Source organism: Dermacentor variabilis, chromosome 11, assembly GCF_050947875.1.
Source record: "Dermacentor variabilis isolate Ectoservices chromosome 11, ASM5094787v1, whole genome shotgun sequence".
NCBI lineage: Eukaryota > Metazoa > Arthropoda > Arachnida > Ixodida > Ixodidae > Dermacentor > Dermacentor variabilis.
The window spans coordinates 122,617,194-122,635,361 of NC_134578.1; the positions used below are offsets into that span (position 1 = coordinate 122,617,194).

Consider the following 18,168-nt stretch of genomic DNA (forward strand, 5'->3'; position numbering starts at 1 on the left):
GTTATAACGTCAGTTTCGGAGGACTAACAACAATTGGCTCATTATGCTCTTTATTGGAATGTTACCCGCCGTGGTTGCTCAGTGGCTATGGTGTTGGGCTGCTGAGCACGAGGTCGCGGGATCGAATCCCGGCCACGGCGGCCGCATTTCGATGGGGGCGAAATGTGAAAACACCCGTGTGCTTAGATTTAGGTGCACATTAAAGAGCCCCAGGTGGTCAAAATTTCCGGAGTCCTCCACTACGGCGTGCCTCATAATCAGAAAGTGGTTTTGGCACGTAAAATCCCAAAATATTATATTATTATTTATTGGAATGTTGGGAGCAATTATTTAGGTGGCAGACAGTTTCACGAAGGATGCCATTTTTCTTAACCTAGAAAGTCACAGGTGATTCGTGATATTGATCATTGAATTTATACCTTGTATCCAGGCACAGCCTTCTTAAGATCAGGGCTATATTCAAATCGAGGGCGCTGGCAACGGACGAAATGTATATAGCCTGATAATGCATCAGGCAGAAACGCAACGGGATGAAGTGCGTTTCGAAAGTTGAATGATGGCATGTCGCGGCAAATATCGATAGAGTAGTTCGTGACAGATGCTTCCCAGGCAAAACGTGCCGCATCAGTATCGGCCCTTTCTGGTTGGCCGTCGCTTTTTTTTTTTTCATGGGGCATTTCTCTCAGATATGATAACGGGGCTGTCTTTTCTGAGCTCCAGGCGCGCTCAGTTACGATAGTGCTTGGAGTGAGCGTTGAAATTCATGATGAACGTGGTCCAATTCTCCGTGATTTTGAAGACTTACAAAATAGTGGTGCAATGACATGTGACTGGCTGCAGTTATGTCATATAATGAAGCATCCCTAAGGTATTAATGAAACATTTTTTAAGTAACTAGAGGTAAATATTCTGCTTAATCTCAGATAATAAGCGGCAAAGTACGCCAGCTTCGCAGAGCAACTACCTTTCAGAAACCCCAATGACGTTGTTTTAAAAGAAAGACTACATAGCCTGAAGGACACCCTGCACAAAGCTGTACGACGTCGCAAGGGACGCGCGTACCCGCTGTCCTGGCGGGATGTACAGCGCCGCTGAAATCTGGGCGGCCGTCCTTCCCCGGGACCCGACCAGGAGCTCTTCGAGCGCGCTCGCGGCCGCGTACGGGGACAGGACCACGTTGGCCTCGCCGGGGTCGGAGCGCCGCAGCTCCCGCAGCAGGTCGATGCCCAGCTGCAGTACACCACGCGAGACGTACGCCTCAACGTCGGGCGTCAGCGGGGGAGGCAACCTGCAGCGGAGTTTGCTCAACGTCTCGAACAAACAACGGAGCCCGCCAAAGGGGGAGCATAAGACACAAATTATAGTGAGGGAAATGCTACGGAGTGAGGGAAATGCTACGGAAGTGCGCTTCCGTTCCCAGCTTGCCTCGGCTTCCTTCCACTTTCACTATACATATATTGCCGCAAAAGAACTCAATAATAGTTCGGCATAGCATATTTCTTGTTTTCCGTTCACTGTATTTAGAGCAGATATAAAGGGGTGTGAATTAATGAACAGTCTGTGGCGTGGGTGGCTTAACGCATTATGGCCTTTTTAACTCTGTCTTGTGACTGACCGCGCCGCGGTAGTGCAGTGAACATAGCGTTCCGCTGCTCTTCACGAGGTCATAGGTTCGACTGTCGACCGTGGCAGCCGCATCATGATGGCGACGGAACGCAAAAATGATTGGGTACTAAGATAAAACACTGCGTTGCCGAACGTAAAGTGATCAAAATAATTACGGTGCGTATCATTGCCCCGGTCTTCTACGTTGAGACGCTAATGTCCGAGAATCAAGCTTTCGTGTTTGACTGTAATTGCAGGCTGTGAAAAGTGACTCCAGGCATACGTAATCCTTGTGGTAATGTAACAAGATTTATTAGCAATTTTAACGATGCCCATCAACAATTCTGGAGCATACTGCAGCCGTATTTTTCTTCTTTGTCAGGTATAGACGCAGCTTGTGACATCACAAGGAACGTAGCCACACTACCCACCGCTCTCGCACAGTCGATACAGCGTTGTGCTGCTGATCTCGATGGCGCAGGATTGATCCCGTGCGCGGCTGTGGCATTGCGATTGCGTAGAAGTGCAAAATACGCGTGTGTAATTAGGTCCAGGTGCAGGTCAACGAGACCGATGCGGTGAAAAGTAATTGGAAGTACCCCACGGCCTTCTGCTCTATATATTAAGGTCGCGGTCTTGGCTCCTACGACCACGTAATGTAGTGGTTTATTAACATATTCCCTTTCCTGAAGTTCGCGGTGAAGTCGTCTCAACCATGGCACATCAGCTCTCATCGTCACAACCACCTATACGCTCTTTACCTACAGCATACCTTTCGACTACCATAGCAAGGATGCACCAAACAGCGATCTGCAATTAATCTATTATGTCAGCATATGTTATCATATGCCTGGAAACTTCCTCATCCCATTACAAAATCTAATTCTTTGCTGTATCCGACTGCAATTCTCTTCATTCGGCATCCAGCTTCGTTCGTATTCTTGGTCCAATTATTAACCTTAAGCTATCCCTTTTGTTTATGCTCCCCGTTTCACTATTATTATTATTTCACCTATGTTCTTTTCATAAGATTTTCGAACCAATCCTTCAGTATTGACTTGGTGTATGGATTGCGTACTAAATAATATTAAGCTGCCACTCATCGCACAGAAGATTGTGAAAGGCTGTACACAGCAATTCATTAGTTCGGTAGATATAAGGTCCGTAGATATCCTAATCCCTTTTTATCGCATCTCCGAGTGCTTGGAGCATTAACTGTCACTCCGAAGCTCATGTTCCGTTTTCATGCCACTGAACGTTTTTTTTTTTTTTCAACTGCACCATATTATTCACACTTAACGTTTAACAGCGCCGTTTGAGATTCTCTTTCATATGTTACCGGTCATTCGGCTAACTAATAGAATTACAAAGCTTTTTGGAATGCATTAATTCATGTCGCCTTTTGCCGTGGTTTCAACGTCTATAGTTTGAACTTCAGAGACAAGAAACAAATTTTAACAGAAAATCAGGACCACACAGTTAGGGATAAAGCGTAATAAGAATTGCGTGACGTTAGATGCAGGAAGACAACAGCATGGGTTGGAAAGCAAATGCTTGTAGCTGTTATTGTAGTCGGGGTTAAGAAGATAAATTTTGTAACGCGTAGAGTAAATTACCGGTGACCCATTGGATTAAAATAACGCGCAAAAACGTTCAGGAAACGTATTAAATGGCGGTAGGTGATAGGAAAATTTAGTAAGACTAGGGGATTTCATGGCGTCACCGAATTTATCGAAAGAAAATGGTGTCATGGGAAGCTGCGTTACGTATGAACAGTTCAGGCATATTCAACCATAAAGTAGGTGGTGTTTTCGATAAATAGCCTCAGAATCACACCAACTCTGTTTTGAAAAAAGGCTAACAACATTAAAGAATTCCTGCAAGAGGACAGTTTAGCTCATGGTAGCAGTGTTCCATTGCAGCGTAATGAAGGCGAAATTTTCTTATGGCCTTTAGCAGTGGCCATCAGTGGTTCATGACTGAAAAGAAAGTTGTTGCTGTTGAAGAGAAACATTTCTCTCTGAGTTTTTCATAGATTGTTACAATTCAATTCAACAGAAGCTTTTGACAAACTACAAAAAATGAGAAGATATGAACACAAACTCATAATGTTCGTCACAACCTAAATCTTAACCTTAACATGCTATCGTGATCTTGCAAAATGCATCCATTCACTATTAAAACGAGTTGCACCTTGTATATTAGTTTAGAGTTAGTTGAAGTCACTACTTATGTACCACATCGCTACTACCGTGAAAGCGGGAGGGGAGGGGTCTGTTTCCGCATCACAACATTGACTTCAGAGCATGCAAGGATTGATATTGTAATATTTACATTCCAAGTTTCTCGACCGGCGGTCTTAGTATTGCCATTCTGCTCTATATGGCAACCCCTCGTTCGCACCGGTTCCTTCTGCAGTTTTGCCACGAGCAAACTTTTCTTCTGCCTCTCTCCGCAAGTATTTACGAATGACAGTAACGTTATGACCTTCCGATGTGCCAATATTTGAATTTTATGGCATCAAGGCAATTTTGTCTTTGCAGCTTTTTTGTGATGACTATCCGATCTTTTCTCTGCTAAAATTTACCAACTGTAAAGAAAAAAAAGAACTGGGTCGTAATTAAATTTGCAGCTCCCTAAAATAGACGGTATTTTCAAATCTGATATACGAAGCAAAATGAGACGATCTCGTTTTTCCTAGTGCTAGTTGAAAGCAGCTCTTTCCTGTACAGACGTGGACGAGCAGAGAAAACTAACTTATTTGGTCAGGCAGATTGCGACAGCAAATGGGGTCCTGGCTCATGACCTTGGGGCTAACAATCTGAGGAGCAAGCGAATTCCTACTACGGTTGCTAAGGCTCTGCTTCGCACGTAGTCGACTCGAGAGGACGCGTGGTGAGCCGCCTTCCAATTACGCAAACGTGCGCATTGAGAGGCAACATGCAGCGCTCACCATCCCGTGCTGAATCGGCTCCCGTCGTCTGGTACCATGATGGCGACGCTAGGCGTACTGCAAGAGGTGTTCGTTTGGTGCACCATCACGTTCGGTGTGATGACACCGTCCGTGCACTGAGGATCGGGTGTCGGGAAGTCCGTGTGTCGGCTCTGCCTGTGTCCCATACTTCTCCGGTCGCCAGTTCCCAACCTTAGCCTGCTTCGATCTTCTTCTATTTCTTCTTCAGCCACCCCGAGAGGAGTTTCACCGTTTTCCACCTCTTTCATTTTGTTATATGGGGAATTATCCATGCTGATCCAAGCGCGGGTGATGAAATTGAACCATTTTGCCTTCACAAAAAGTACAACAATGAATTAGTTTTTGATGACCTTAGCGTTTTCATAATTTCCCTCGTGTTCTATAGCTTAAAGTCCATGGCGCGCTCTTTTGAAGAAATTCGGCGGACTAACACGGTTACACAGACAAAATCTTGGCTTCCAGTGCACACTTTCACTTGAAATTATGAGTTTGAAGTTGGTGCCTCTGAGGCCACAGTGACCATTGGCTTGTGGGGGCCAAGATGTGCGCAGCAGCTGCTCTGTCGTCTGCTTCACTATATCATGACACAGTGTGCTCTCTGTGCGACGCACTCCTTTCACACACCAGACAACCCCTGCGGCAACCATCTCGGGCTGACCGCCGAAACGCACGTGCGGGCACGGAACCATCCGTGAAGCACTCGCATTCAGCGCGCAGAACGCTACTCCGTACGGAGGAAGAAAATGATTAGGAGTGAGCGCGGCGCTACTCGATTCGCCTCGACGCACGTATCGGCTCAACACGTGATCGTCGCGTCAGAGCATGCGGTAGGTTTTAGGACTTCCGCTCCGCAGGAAGAGCTACGACAGGACAGCCGAATAAGGGCGCATCAGTTAGAATATACCGAGAACCAAGCATTACTGGCCAATAATTACACTGAGTCTCAGATTTCACATGTTGGGCTTATACAGAGAGGACGGCGAAAAGCGGTGGCAATGGCTTCACGTACACTTGGCTTGCCAAAGCTGGCTGCGTCACGTCTCACCTAGTTTATTTCCTTCCTCCGCCAAACATTACTTCGCCCACCGTCCGGGTTTAAAGGCTGCTGTACGCATAGCCTGCCATATTAAAAAGGAAGAAAGATGAATACAAAGTTTTCAAAACACCAAAGGAGCTCAAATTGAGATTGAATTGAATTGAATTGAATTTTTATTCTCCTTGAACAAATACACGAGGAAGGAGTAGCCACAAAAAGCTACTGAGATGAGTAGCCTGACGACGTGGCTGCCCCTTTACACAGCAGCTGCAGCAGTAGTTACGAAACAATTTTCATACAAATGACTGCTTTCATACAGATGTACGGACAATGATTGCACAACGGAACATAAGCATATTGCAAAATATGTATAAGTTACAAAAATTTCATGTCCACGCTTTTATGTAGAAATGATTTGTGCAAGTCAGGGTGAGTCTCACAATATATATATATATATATATAATACTGACCAATTGATCTTTCAATCTGCCTTCGAGGCGGTCTTGAACGCCGCGCCGTTCTGGTTCTCGTGATGTTCTAAATGTATCGTATAACCTTGAAAGGGAGTTGGATTGGCCAAGAACAGGGTAGCTCTAAATGAAATATCGAACAACACTCTTTAGGTGAAACAAGCCGTTCTTCAATGTGTGAGTATTTCATACTCCTTTTTTTTGCGTACATATATTCCTATTAGCTATCCTCTCTCTTACAAGCTTTGCATCCCTCCTCGTGCCATCTTGCCAGCTACCTTTGCTTCTAGGCTCCCTGTGGAGGTCTCTTTTTCAACACATAAACAATAATCGCAGCCACACTAATAATACGGTAGTAATATTAATAGCAGTAGTCGCCCTTTTGCTCGAAAGGAGAAGCGTTGACAGCGAGAGCCAAGCATAAGCAAACAAGGGAAGGATCAACATGTGTAGGTTAGCTTTACTGCCCTTTGCATAAAATTATGCACAGAAGAGTGTATTACTGACATCGCGTGAATTCCACACAATGTTCTGGACAACGTTTTGTCCAGGAAATTAAGATGTTCAGAAAAAGGGTGAGGGGGGCGTCTTTTGCGTAATGCGTGCACAAACTGCAAAAAAAAAAATTCCCGAGTGCTCGAAGGCGTCATGGGATCATCTTGCGCTGTTTCCCAGTGCCCCGGTGAACATCTATCAATCAGAAGAAGGGAAGCCGAGGGGACAATTTTTCTATCTCACAACCACGTGAAGCCAACAGATAATAAAGCAAAGCGTACAGGAAATTATCTGTAGTTTTGAATGGACGTGTGGAAGCGACACGCTTTAAAGGAAATGAAAGTGAACGTAAAACAACTTGGCTGCCGAAGGGCGGGGGGGGGGGGCACTTCTATGTATTATGCGTGGCTGAATAAAATTTTTCTGGCCTAATTCGGAGCGATACAGATAATGACTGATCACTCTTTTTCGCATATTTTCTTGCATTATGCGAGCTTTATAGTAGCTTTCTGGGTTTCCTGTATGAACTATATAGACAAGGAACTTTCTTTACGTTCGGGTTAAAGTACCCCCAAATTATGGATAATGTCAAGGCAAAGTAGAAAACGTGAGGCCTAATTACGGCCTTAGCGGCAGGTATACTTAAGCAAACGATCCGCAACGTGAGAAGTGTTTGTAACGAACGACGCAAAACTTACTCGGGGGCCCTGGGAGAATGTTGAAGGCAGCCGAGGTAAAATGAGGCGAATATAGGAGGTAATACAATGGCCAATACGTAGAAAGGGAAATGCGTGTGGATAGAATAGAAAATTTCCATGAAACGTCCTAATGAAGTACTCGAAAGCTTTATAGAGGGAGAAGGTTTGAAAAGGGCGGGTTTTTTGTTACCAACATTTTAATGTGTGTCGTTTATTTCAGGCACCTGAGATCCTAAAACTAGTTGAAGAAAACAGCTTCAGTTGCAATTCGGCTACGATTAACCGATGTAGTAGAAGTGTGATGTTTTCTTTTTTTCCATATTGGAAATGTAATTAGGAAGAACTCTTCGTCAAGAAGTAGCTTAGGTTAAATGTCGATTTTTTTTTGCGAAAAGGAAACTATTAAAAAATAACACCACGCGATGATTTCTCGCGCAACGCGTGTGTCGGTTACACGCGGTGTTATAGAAGAAGAGGGAGAAGAAGAAGACCGCATCTACTCGGACGCTTCTTGCTTTGAGGCCTCTTCCGAAGAGCGCTAGCCGGTGAGTGAGAGGAAGGGGTTTTTTGTTGAAACTTGGCCACAGGAGTCCTTCTAGCTATGCATTCTCCGAAAAGAGTAGTCCGTAACTGACTATGTCCAAATGTCTGAATACATATCTGCCAGATCTATGCCGGCTTCCTTATCATTTCGTACGCTTGGGCATTGCGAGACACAAAGTTCATCATCGTCAGCTTCAGCTTATCTATGTTCACTGCCATGCAATAGCCTCGAGTGCCTCTCAAGTGCTTATATAGAAGTCGATTAACCAATGTTTTCTCATTCGTATTCGTAATTTGCTAACTCACGCTATGTGCGCCAATGTACGCCCGCCTCTGCTTGTAACTCCTCTACAAGAATACCACTTTTGCGAGGTTCATAGCCGGTAAAATCGATGTAACATCTAAAACACATACACATACACACACTCGCACACGCGCACACACTCAGATTCTGTGCACATGACCCGAAATCGTCTTGTTATCTCTTAGGCTAATTCTCAGCCACTACTGTCCTACATTTGCGACATTTGGGATAAATTTAGCCAGTGAAATATGGTAGCTTCGTATACAGCGTAAATTTAATGCAGTTTTGACTGCTTTAGAAAACTTTATTTTCTGGATGATCAATGTTCCATAACCAGGATAACTAAGTACACGCAGCTTTTCCAGCTAAACTTCTGGGTGATGTTCGCTTCAATTTCCTGCAGAATGAGAATTTTCCAGTGGGTTCAGTTTAACACTCCATTTAGCCTGCATTACTTGATTAATTCATAGTAAAGGCGTCAGCACCGAGTCCCCACTTGCGGGAAGGACGCGTACCACCGCGGTTACAGATGGCGCCACGTTTCGCGGCTGCAGCAAACTCGTTAATGTTTGCGTGCACTATTTCTGTGGACAAAACAAAAACTGTGGACAAAAACAGTTTACGCACCACGGGATCTCGGGAAACGTTCAGTTCCCGAGCAGCCTGTAGCAATAGCCAGTAAAAGCATATACGACTATTTTGTTACCGCAATCTAGCTTCCCGAACTGCAAACACAAGGCTGCGTCGCGAGGATGCAGATATATTCAGCTTTTTCCCAAATTTCATGGTTGCTGATATCTTTTCGTTAACAGTTACTAAACGTAACGAATACATGTGCTACTATCTATGCTACTGCCGCATGCAACCTAAGGAACCACTTGCCTTGCGCTGTTATTTTTGTGTACAGGAACGAAGTCATGAATGCGCAGATGGAGAACAAATGGCGCGCTTGTCGCGCCATGAACGACGCAATCGGAGTTAAATTTATGCTCTCTCTTGGCGGTAAGAGTGATCTAGCTCGACAGCATATTTGTTAGTGCGAGAGAGACTGGTTGCGTCTGAGAGAGCTCGCTCTGCCATAGTTGGTATAATTCATCAATCTAAATGGTCTGCTCGTTAATGGAGGGCCGGCTTATAAGTCAGCTAACTGTTGCAGAAGTATGATACTTGCTCGGCTATGGTGCCTCCACGTTTCTCAGGTAGGATCCAGAAATGGCATGAAGGGACTCGGGCAGATAAGCAGAGGGATACCAAACTGCGCGCACCACACTTGACCACAGCGGGCCAAGGACGAATAGGGAGTAAGGACGATTGCAAGGTTTGACGGCACCCCTCCCCCGCCCCCCGCCTCCTTGATTTATATTAAGAGTATTAAGAAGTTTTGTAAGGCGTGAATAAGCATCGCTTGTCTATTAAATTCATTTCTGTAGACTAGTGCCCACACGCCCTAAACCACACGCACAAGACGTTTTACTTACCCCCTTGTTTGGTTGCATCCACGATTCATCCTGCACTATGTTTTTTAGTTCGGCTCTTAAGTTTACTTTTATTCCGATGGAAATTATATGGACACTACAGGCGCATTTGTGCCGACGCCGACGCCGTGATGTTCCGTATGAAATCCAGGGGCAATAACACCTTCACCGCATGCTTATGTCCGAAAAAGCCGAAAATCGCTGCGTAATCTGGCGCGCGCGAAGGAGGAAAGCAGAGCGCGAACGTGCGGTCTTCCGTCGCGCAAAAGGGCGTGAGCGGATGCAAGGACTGGGGGCAGCGTTGTGCTTCGGCACAGCTGCGTATTGCGGGACCAAGCGCAAGGGCAAATGGCAGTCCCGGCTCAATATCGCCCGCGATAGGGAAGAAAGCGGGGAGCGGGGGGGAAGTAGCGCAGGATCGAGGGGGCCATCTTCACAGCCACCCGCGGTCACGCACGCCGTATCTTGAAAGCGATCTGCCGACGGCTCGTACCTTTGTGGGTGCTGTTGTCGCCGCTCTTAGGTTGGAGCGATGGACAGCACGACTGTCACTTCGAGCGCTGCTGCCGGCGCGCTTGCTCACAGCAGCTTTTTGACAACGGGTGCCCTCAATCACCGAGTGTGATGTATTCATATGTGCTTGAGCGCGCTGAAACCATGCTTGGTAACTCAGTTAGTAAACAAATGTTTACAAGTTTATGCAGCTGATAAAACACTATCCTTACTTCGTGTAGCTGTCTAGAAGTTTGCTATCGCAATCGACGCTCTGCTTTTTGAGCGAAACTGGGACACTTCTTTCTAAACACGGCCAGTAAAGACCTTACTTAACTCACTCACTAAACATTCCCCTTCAGCTGAATCTCCAGTTAAGACTACACGAATTTGGGGTGGGGGGGAGTTCAACTACCTACAATATTAGCTTCTCTAAACACGCTCAAAACGCTTGACATTTCTGTCTTGATCCCACATGGAATGACGCAGATCCATGACGAGAAGAGCGGCACCTATTTCGCCCGTGTACTACGTAGCTGGGCCGGCTTCACCCTTTACTCACACGAGCCGCGCCACACCTGCAAGCTCGACCACGCCATGGGTACGTTAAAGAAAATGTGACGTTGCTAGTAGCAAAAAATGTCAAATATAGAAGAAATATTTTGCGTGACATAGCTACGCATCATAGAGAGTGAAGACCTGTTATGAGTCGAGTATATACATGATAGCGTGTGTAAGCGCAGCTGAACGAGGACGTAGAATGAAACATATACACTGAGACAGGGCTAACTTTCAACTGTAGATTTTATGTTTGCACGCATCGCTAAATATACGCCGTACGAGCGTAAACAAACGAGACAACAAAAAAAAACATTCAGTGGTGCATGTCGATGAACCGTACACGTGTCCAAGGCACGGTCAAAGCACACACTGCAATAGTCACACTTTCATAGGCCTCCACAATCTTCCTTGTCATCTTGCTATGAACCCTATACAACATAGATGTACTTTCAAACATTGGTTTGCAGGGAAAATCTCGGCAATGAAGGCCCAAATCACCCGAGATTACCAAAGTGACATTTTGTTGATGCTATTTTAGTCTCTCATTGATGCATGTGCCAGTTCGTCCAACACAAATTCTTCCGCACGAAAGCGGAATGACATAGACAACGTTATGAGTGCAGGCTACAAATTGCGACGTAGAGTAGAACATGCGTTCTTGAACATCTCAAAAAATTTATAACCTGCACGCATAACTTTGTCTGTGCCATTCCGCTTTCGTGCGGAAGAACGTATGCTGCTCAAAGCCGGGATTTTGAAACATGCTATGCCTATTACGTTGCTGTTCGCGTTTTGCGCGTGGTTAGAGTGGAGCTTAGGCCGCGTTATCAAGGCACTTTTGTTATCCATGTGATCAGGCGGCCTTGAGGGACGGGTAATAAGGGTGGCGTAGAGAGGAAGCCATAGCTGTAAAGCCACGAAACCTGCCTTTGGTGCTCCTTCCGTAGCATTATCAAGGTGATGCGCTGTGTCTTCGGGTTTCCGACGGGCAATGCAGTTTGCTTTGAGTCAGCTTATTTGAGGTCGTTGCCTTATTATGCGGGTGTGAGTGGAGTCACGTGGTAATTTTATATTTCGTGAGGTTTGTTTGCCAGTAAGAAAAAAGTGCGCTAATTTAGTACGTCAGTGAAAACACAGCAGTTAGATGACATTTGAGGGTGCCTGGGGTACCTACAATTTCCTCATTGACACTTTGATTGTTAGGAGAGGACTTCTAGAATGAGATAATTATGTGCAATCGTCGAATTAAATTTCAGGAATGAACGAATTACTGGTGGCTACTCCATTGTACTGGAAACAATATGCACTAGGTTCTATTTGAGTAACGCAACTGTTCTTTCAGTCTTGGTGCATGATAGTTAGGGCACCCTGTATGATTCACTCAGTAACCGAAATTAGGCGAAGCCGGATTCACATGCAATAAGAATCAATAGCAGTCATGCGCAGGAGCGCTTATACTCGGACTCAAAGAAAAAGAAAAACAAAAGACAGAGAGCAGCAGTATTAGTGATAGCGAAGTGTACGGCAATTACACGAACGTAGATTACACCACCGAGAGACGTCGGGTTCTTGGTGGTGGGAGAGGACTCGGGCTCTGAAATTAAACTTTCTCCTAATATGAGGTCTAGTACATTCTCATATGAGGCCGTCACTTCTTCGAACAATTCTTCGAGGTCACAGGCAGTTTCTTCAAGTGCAATAAATATACAGGGTGTCCCACATAACTAGAGCCAAGAATTTAAAAATGAAAGGCGCGTCGCAAGCAAGTTTAACCGAACACATACTATTCGCAATAACCTATATTAACTCAGAATTTTTTCCCCCATAACACACTAATTGGTTTTTATCACCCAACTTTTTCATTATTGGCTGAGGACCCCAAGCATGATACGCAGATTTGTAGGGCGCCTTCAGAAACAACGAATCGAGTAGTTTCCTTTACGATACGTCTGACGTAGTCCTTCTTGCCGGGTTGCATCGAAAGCCCGCGAAATATGAAAAAAAAAGCCACGTGACTAAGCGCTTTCGCGCTTGTAGCGTGCGAGAGCTCTCAATCCTGCATTCGGTGAACAAGGTCGGCTCCCATCGGATGACGGCTAAAATACATGCTGCTGGCCGAGCGTTGCCGAGGAGATAAAGAACGCCCTGCCGCTTCCTCGTCGCCAGTCACGATGCAGCCGACATTGTTCACCGAACGCACGCTTGAGAGCAGCACGCTAACACTGCGCAAGCGCTCCGTCACGTGGCTTTATTTTTTTCATATTTCACGGCCTTTCTTTGCAACCCGGAAATAAGGACTACGTGAGACGTATCGTAAAGGAAACAACTCCATCCGTTGTTTCTGAAGGTGCTTTACAAGTCTGCGTATCATGGTTCGAGTCCTCCGCCAATAATTAAAAAGTTGGGTAAAAGAAATTCACTATTGAGGTTTGTGGGAAACAAAACATTGTCTGGGTTACTATACGCTGTTGCGAATAGCATGCGTTTGCTTCAAAGCCCTTCCGGCACGCCTTTCATATTTAAATAATTGGCTCAATTTAGGTGGGACACCATATATATATATATATATATATATATATATATATATATATATATATATATATATATATATATATATATATATATATATATATATATATATATATATATATATATATATACACGGTGTCCCAGCTAACTTGGACCAAGATTTTAAAGATAACGAAGAGCTCTAGACTACTATGTAGTACCGACTGCGTAGTAGCCGTAGTCGTATGTACTTACGGCCTGCATTTTTCTCATCACGAAGTCTTAATTAAGAACTTTAATTTCTGAACATCTTAATTATTTATTGACTCGCAAACGTAACAGAGATAGGAAAGAGAGGAAAGTTGTACAACGTTACAAAGTTGTAGGGCACCTTAAATAACCTCCGAAACAAGCATTTCGTGCTGAAGTGGTCCTGGTTGTTTTCTTCCAAGATAAAACAAAAGCCCGCGAAGTACGCAAAATATGAAACAGACAGGCGCTCGCGAGCCGCTACTCAAGCGCTCCCAAGCGAATAGCAACGGATACGCGGCTTTAATTGCGGCGGCCGCTCGATACAGGGCTTCACGCTATGTGATGGTCGCGGCAAGCAAGAGACCACGCCACTGACGGATTGATAAGCGTTGCGGAGCCTTGTACCATGCGGTGATAAGAGAACGCAGCCGTATATCTTTCGATGGTTGCTTGTAGGCGCTTGAGTAGCGGCGTGCGAGTGCGCACCTATTTCGAATTTCGCGGTTCTTTCTTGGAAAAAACAACCAGGACCACTTCGCACGAAATAAATGCTTGCTTCCGAGAGTATTTAAGGTACCTTACAACTTTGTAATTGATATGTTTACGAGTCAAGCAACAATTAAAATGTTGACTAATTAAAACTAATTACCTAGTACTTCGTTATGAAAAAAATGCTGGCCCAAGTACATACGACTACGGCTACTATATGGTCGGTACGATCTCTCCGGAGCAACCGGGTATTTTCAAAATCTTGTTCCAAGTTAGCTGGTACAGCCTGTATACGCACACACACACACACACACACACACACACACACACACACACACACACACACATATATATATATATATATATATATATATATATATATATATATATATATATATATATATATATATATATACGGTGTTTGAAAGGCTGGTCGGGCCCCAGCCCACCTCCATGGAAAAATGACAACTTTTTCCGGCTATGGATGCTCGTATTCCAGAACATGTTGCACAATTTACAGTTCCCGAATATATTCCTAAAACTCCTATAAATATCATGGCGTCTGTCTATCTCGTGCTTTTACATGGTTGTCTCAAGTAATTAAGATAACAAATGATGCTAACTGCACCCTAGCTAATTTACGTCGCAACTTGCATCCCACCCCGCATTATGTAAAAATACATGCCTACCAAACACTGGAACGACACAAACTCGAGTACGGCCACGCCATTTGGGGCCCCATCAGATTACCCTATCAAACATGATGGAATCAGTCCGAAATCGTGCTGCAAGGTGAATTTATTCAGAATACGCTGCCTGCATTTTTTTTTTATTCTGATTCTGATTCTGATCTAACACGCATCACTGCACCGAAATGCCGGGCCAACCTTCTCAGTCAAGAATGCCACCGCAAAATTTCTAGGCTTGCCACTTTTCACAGATGTTATCACGGGTCAATCAGCCGAGCCGTAATCACTCCCGCCCACCGATTATCGCTTCTAATCAGTCACCAAAAAGCCGTTTATTCCTCACATGCGCATACTTCTGCGCATATGACTCCATTTTTCGCCGAAACAGCAAAAGGTCGAAACAAGTTATCCGTAGGTGGTGTAAGCAACCCCTCCCCTCATAAATTTAAAGCCGGTCTGGCGGACTTTATTAAATAGTGTTATGCATTGCTCGCCCTTTACATGTTGTAACGCGCGGCATTGAAATCTTTATATATATGCATCAAGTGAACTAACTAACATTTCTATTTAATGCACTAAATGTTAAATATGTCGACACCTACTTATTTTACTGCTATATGCGTTGTACTGTCTACCCGTTTGCATTTGTTAGTCATAGGTATTTTGCGATCCCGTAATCAGCGTTTCTTTCCTGTTGATATGTCACTCCTAATGTACGCTTAAGCATTCGTCATGTAAAACCACGAAACAGGGGTATTTCGAGGTACTCGAAATAACAAACCCGGGAAAACAAAATGACAAATTGCAGAATGGGGTCTACTTAGTGTTAACTTCTTGAGGTTTCATCGTGAAACAAAAACACTTATTGTGATAATTCTAATCTCAATTGTATTGCGCATTATTTACTCGCTGTCTGCCCGCATTTTACACGTCAGTTCTGTCCTTTGTGGAGTTGCCCTTAACTCAGAGTTTTTGTCTTTTCTCTGCTGACTTCTCACTCCCTAATAGGGCTTGATTTCTCCGAGCACTCGATCGAGCCCTTCGATGCTTCGCCTCGCCGCCGCAGTGGCAGCCACCACAGCCATTCTGCTGGGCACATGCGTTCTGGTCCTCTTCGGCGTTCTAGACTTCTGGGGAGAATGGGACAGCATGCTGTGCACCACTCCGGCCTGCAGCGAGTTCGCCAAGCTCATCGCGGACAGCGTAGACCAGTCCGTAGATCCCTGCAGCAACTTCGACGCGTACGTCTGCAGTGGTTGGCGAACCACGCGAAAGTACTCTGTGAACGCAGAGCTGGTCATGAATGCGGTAGACGTCATGACCAAGGTCGTCAGCAAGGGCGCCGGACCGGACACAGCCGCACAGAGCAACCTCGACAAGGCCAGGCGCTTTTACCACTCCTGCGACGTGGTGTGGCGCGGCGAGCGTGACGAGCTGCCCGTGATCCGCGAGTACATCGAACGTGCGGGTATCATATGGCCTCGCAGATCGGCGACGCCTAACGTTGCGCGTACGCTACTGAGCCTGAGCATCGAGCTAAACTGGCCAGTAGTTGTTAGCGTGTTTGTGTCAAAGCAGACTATGTCGATTAGGGTTCCCAGCTCCTATTTCGCGGCTGCGGAAGAAAGAGCCAGGCTACAGAACGAGGAAAGCCGGAAACGAAGGTTCGAGTTACTCAAAACGCAATTCTTCGATGGCCTTGAAGACGATACTGTCACATTCGAGGACACCACTGAATTGGACGAGGCGTTCTTTCGTCCCCTCGTAGACGTCCGGAAACACACTGGTCAACAACTCATGAACTGTACCGATGAACACAAGTGGAATTACTTGCTCGCGGAATTCAACCTGACGGCGGTGAGCAGATTCCAGAGCGACAGCGTCGATTACGTGACGACATTCTTCGACCTGTGGAACCAGTCAGGCGAGGCGAGAACTCACCTCTTCGTTTCCTGGATGGCAGCACGGTATGTCAGTACATTCTCCAATCACGCCCTCATCTCGAACTTCCACGGCACAACAAATTACGAAACGATCAAATATGAGCAGGTGCGGTGGTGCTTCTCGCTCGTCTACAATTTCATCGGAGACTTGCTATTCGCTCCGTACAATGCCCACGTTTTTCTCTCCGACGTGCGCCTAGACGTGGAACGCATTGTCCTGGCGATCAGAAACGCGTTCGCAGCTCGCCTCGCAGCAGCGAGAACACCCAACGCGGCAAAATATTACACAGAGTTCCGATGGTCCTCTCTTAATACCGTTATGGCCGTTTTGAAACAAACCGAACCTCAGAACGACAACGCCAGTGATCTTGCCGGCACACTTTTTCCCGACATGAATGAATCGCTGGCGAGAAACTGGCACGCCGCGTGGAAATACTGGTTGTCGGGAGGAGGAGGCAGCGTTCCACGTGTGCTGGGCCTCGTGGCCGCTAGAGACTTCAAGCTGTTTGAATATTGGCGCGGTGACTTTGTCCTCGCCCCCTACGCCCTCTCCTTCCCGCTCTACGACGTTCATCTCGCGGACGCCGTGAAGTTCGGGGCACTCGGTGGAGTCGTGGCCAGAGCTTCGGCCGGACTGGCACTGTCGCACTACTTTGGCGACAGCAATTCCACCACTGAAGCCTTGAACGAAACGCTTAAGTGCACCAACAGCTCTTACGAAAGAGACGCGTGGGCTACGCTAAAGGACGTAGCAGCATTGAACGTTCTCGCGGACGCGTACCAAGAGCACGGGTCACGCCACACCCTCGCTGGCGTGAGTGGCTTCACGGCGGCACAGCTGTTTTTCGTCTCCTGGTGCTTCGCCAAGTGCCGCGGATACTCGGAGCCACTCTCCGATCAGTGCAGCGCGTCTCTTCGTTATGTGTCTACTTTCAGCTCCGCTTTCGGCTGCTCCTCGGGCGATCCGCTAAATCCGGTGAAACAGTGCGTCGTTTTTAATTGACCTGCTTGTTCTTTAAAACGAATAGTACACGTGTGTGCCGTGATTCTGGTGCAACGTCACTATGAATATTGTGTGTTTGTGTGCAATCGTTATATATACGTCTGCAGGTTTTAGTGGCTACGCGTTTGCTTAAAAAACACAGTCCCTGCTCCAAACTTCCTAGGTTGCTCGTCTACAGCATTAGGCTTTACTTTCTTATGTTTGCGTCGATGCCTTCAATATCTACATACATTGAAACACTGCCCTCACTGCGGAGAGCTCGCGGACCGATGCCACAAAACATGGGCTTGTCAGGTTAACACCGTGGTACACCCCATCCCCGACCCCGCTATTCGGCAATGGCAGGCCAACCTTCTCAGCGATCAGCCTGACCAGCTGCAATGGCGCGTCGGTCGGGTCCTAGCAGCGGAGGAAACCATAGGGTGACCAGGCCAGGATGCCGTTGCATTCGACTCCCAGAATTTCGATCAAGAATAAAAATGTTTTCAATTAATCAATCAATCAATCAATCAATCGCCAGAAGTAGCCAACCTCTCCGAAGTGGCAAGAAACTGACGAAGCTTATAAACGAACAGGAGGTAACATTTGAAATATAGCATCGGAAAGATTAAGCAAGTAATAAATTTCCGGC

At 45.9% G+C, this 18,168-nt stretch overlaps 2 protein-coding genes across 2 annotated transcripts; one reads left to right on the forward strand and one right to left on the reverse strand.

The window, feature by feature from the left end:
• Positions 1-1,002: 1,002 nt before the first annotated feature.
• LOC142563486 (uncharacterized) lies at positions 1,003-4,827 on the reverse strand. The gene is made up of 2 exons (XM_075674039.1): positions 4,559-4,827; positions 1,003-1,288 (listed from the first exon to the last, which is right to left on the reverse strand). Exons 1-2 carry the CDS (start codon positions 4,825-4,827, stop codon positions 1,003-1,005), a joined length of 555 nt encoding a protein of 184 aa, XP_075530154.1.
• Positions 4,828-15,635: 10,808 nt separating this feature from the next.
• Positions 15,636-17,537, forward strand: LOC142563487 (neprilysin-1-like). Its single transcript, XM_075674040.1, has one exon. It carries the CDS (start codon positions 15,636-15,638, stop codon positions 17,535-17,537), a length of 1,902 nt encoding a protein of 633 aa, XP_075530155.1.
• Positions 17,538-18,168: the final 631 nt, after the last annotated feature.

Bases quoted from the DNA above. Each gene is read 5' to 3' on its own strand.
- LOC142563486 (XM_075674039.1), bottom strand. From the start codon at position 4,827: ATGAAAGAGGTGGAAAACGGTGAAACTCCTCTCGGGGTGGCTGAAGAA. The intron at 1,289-4,558 runs GTGAGCGCTGCA...ACTCCGCTGCAG, and splicing joins AGCCGATTCAGCACGGGATG to GTTGCCTCCCCCGCTGACGC.
- LOC142563487 (XM_075674040.1), top strand. From the start codon at position 15,636: ATGCTTCGCCTCGCCGCCGCAGTGGCAGCCACCACAGCCATTCTGCTG.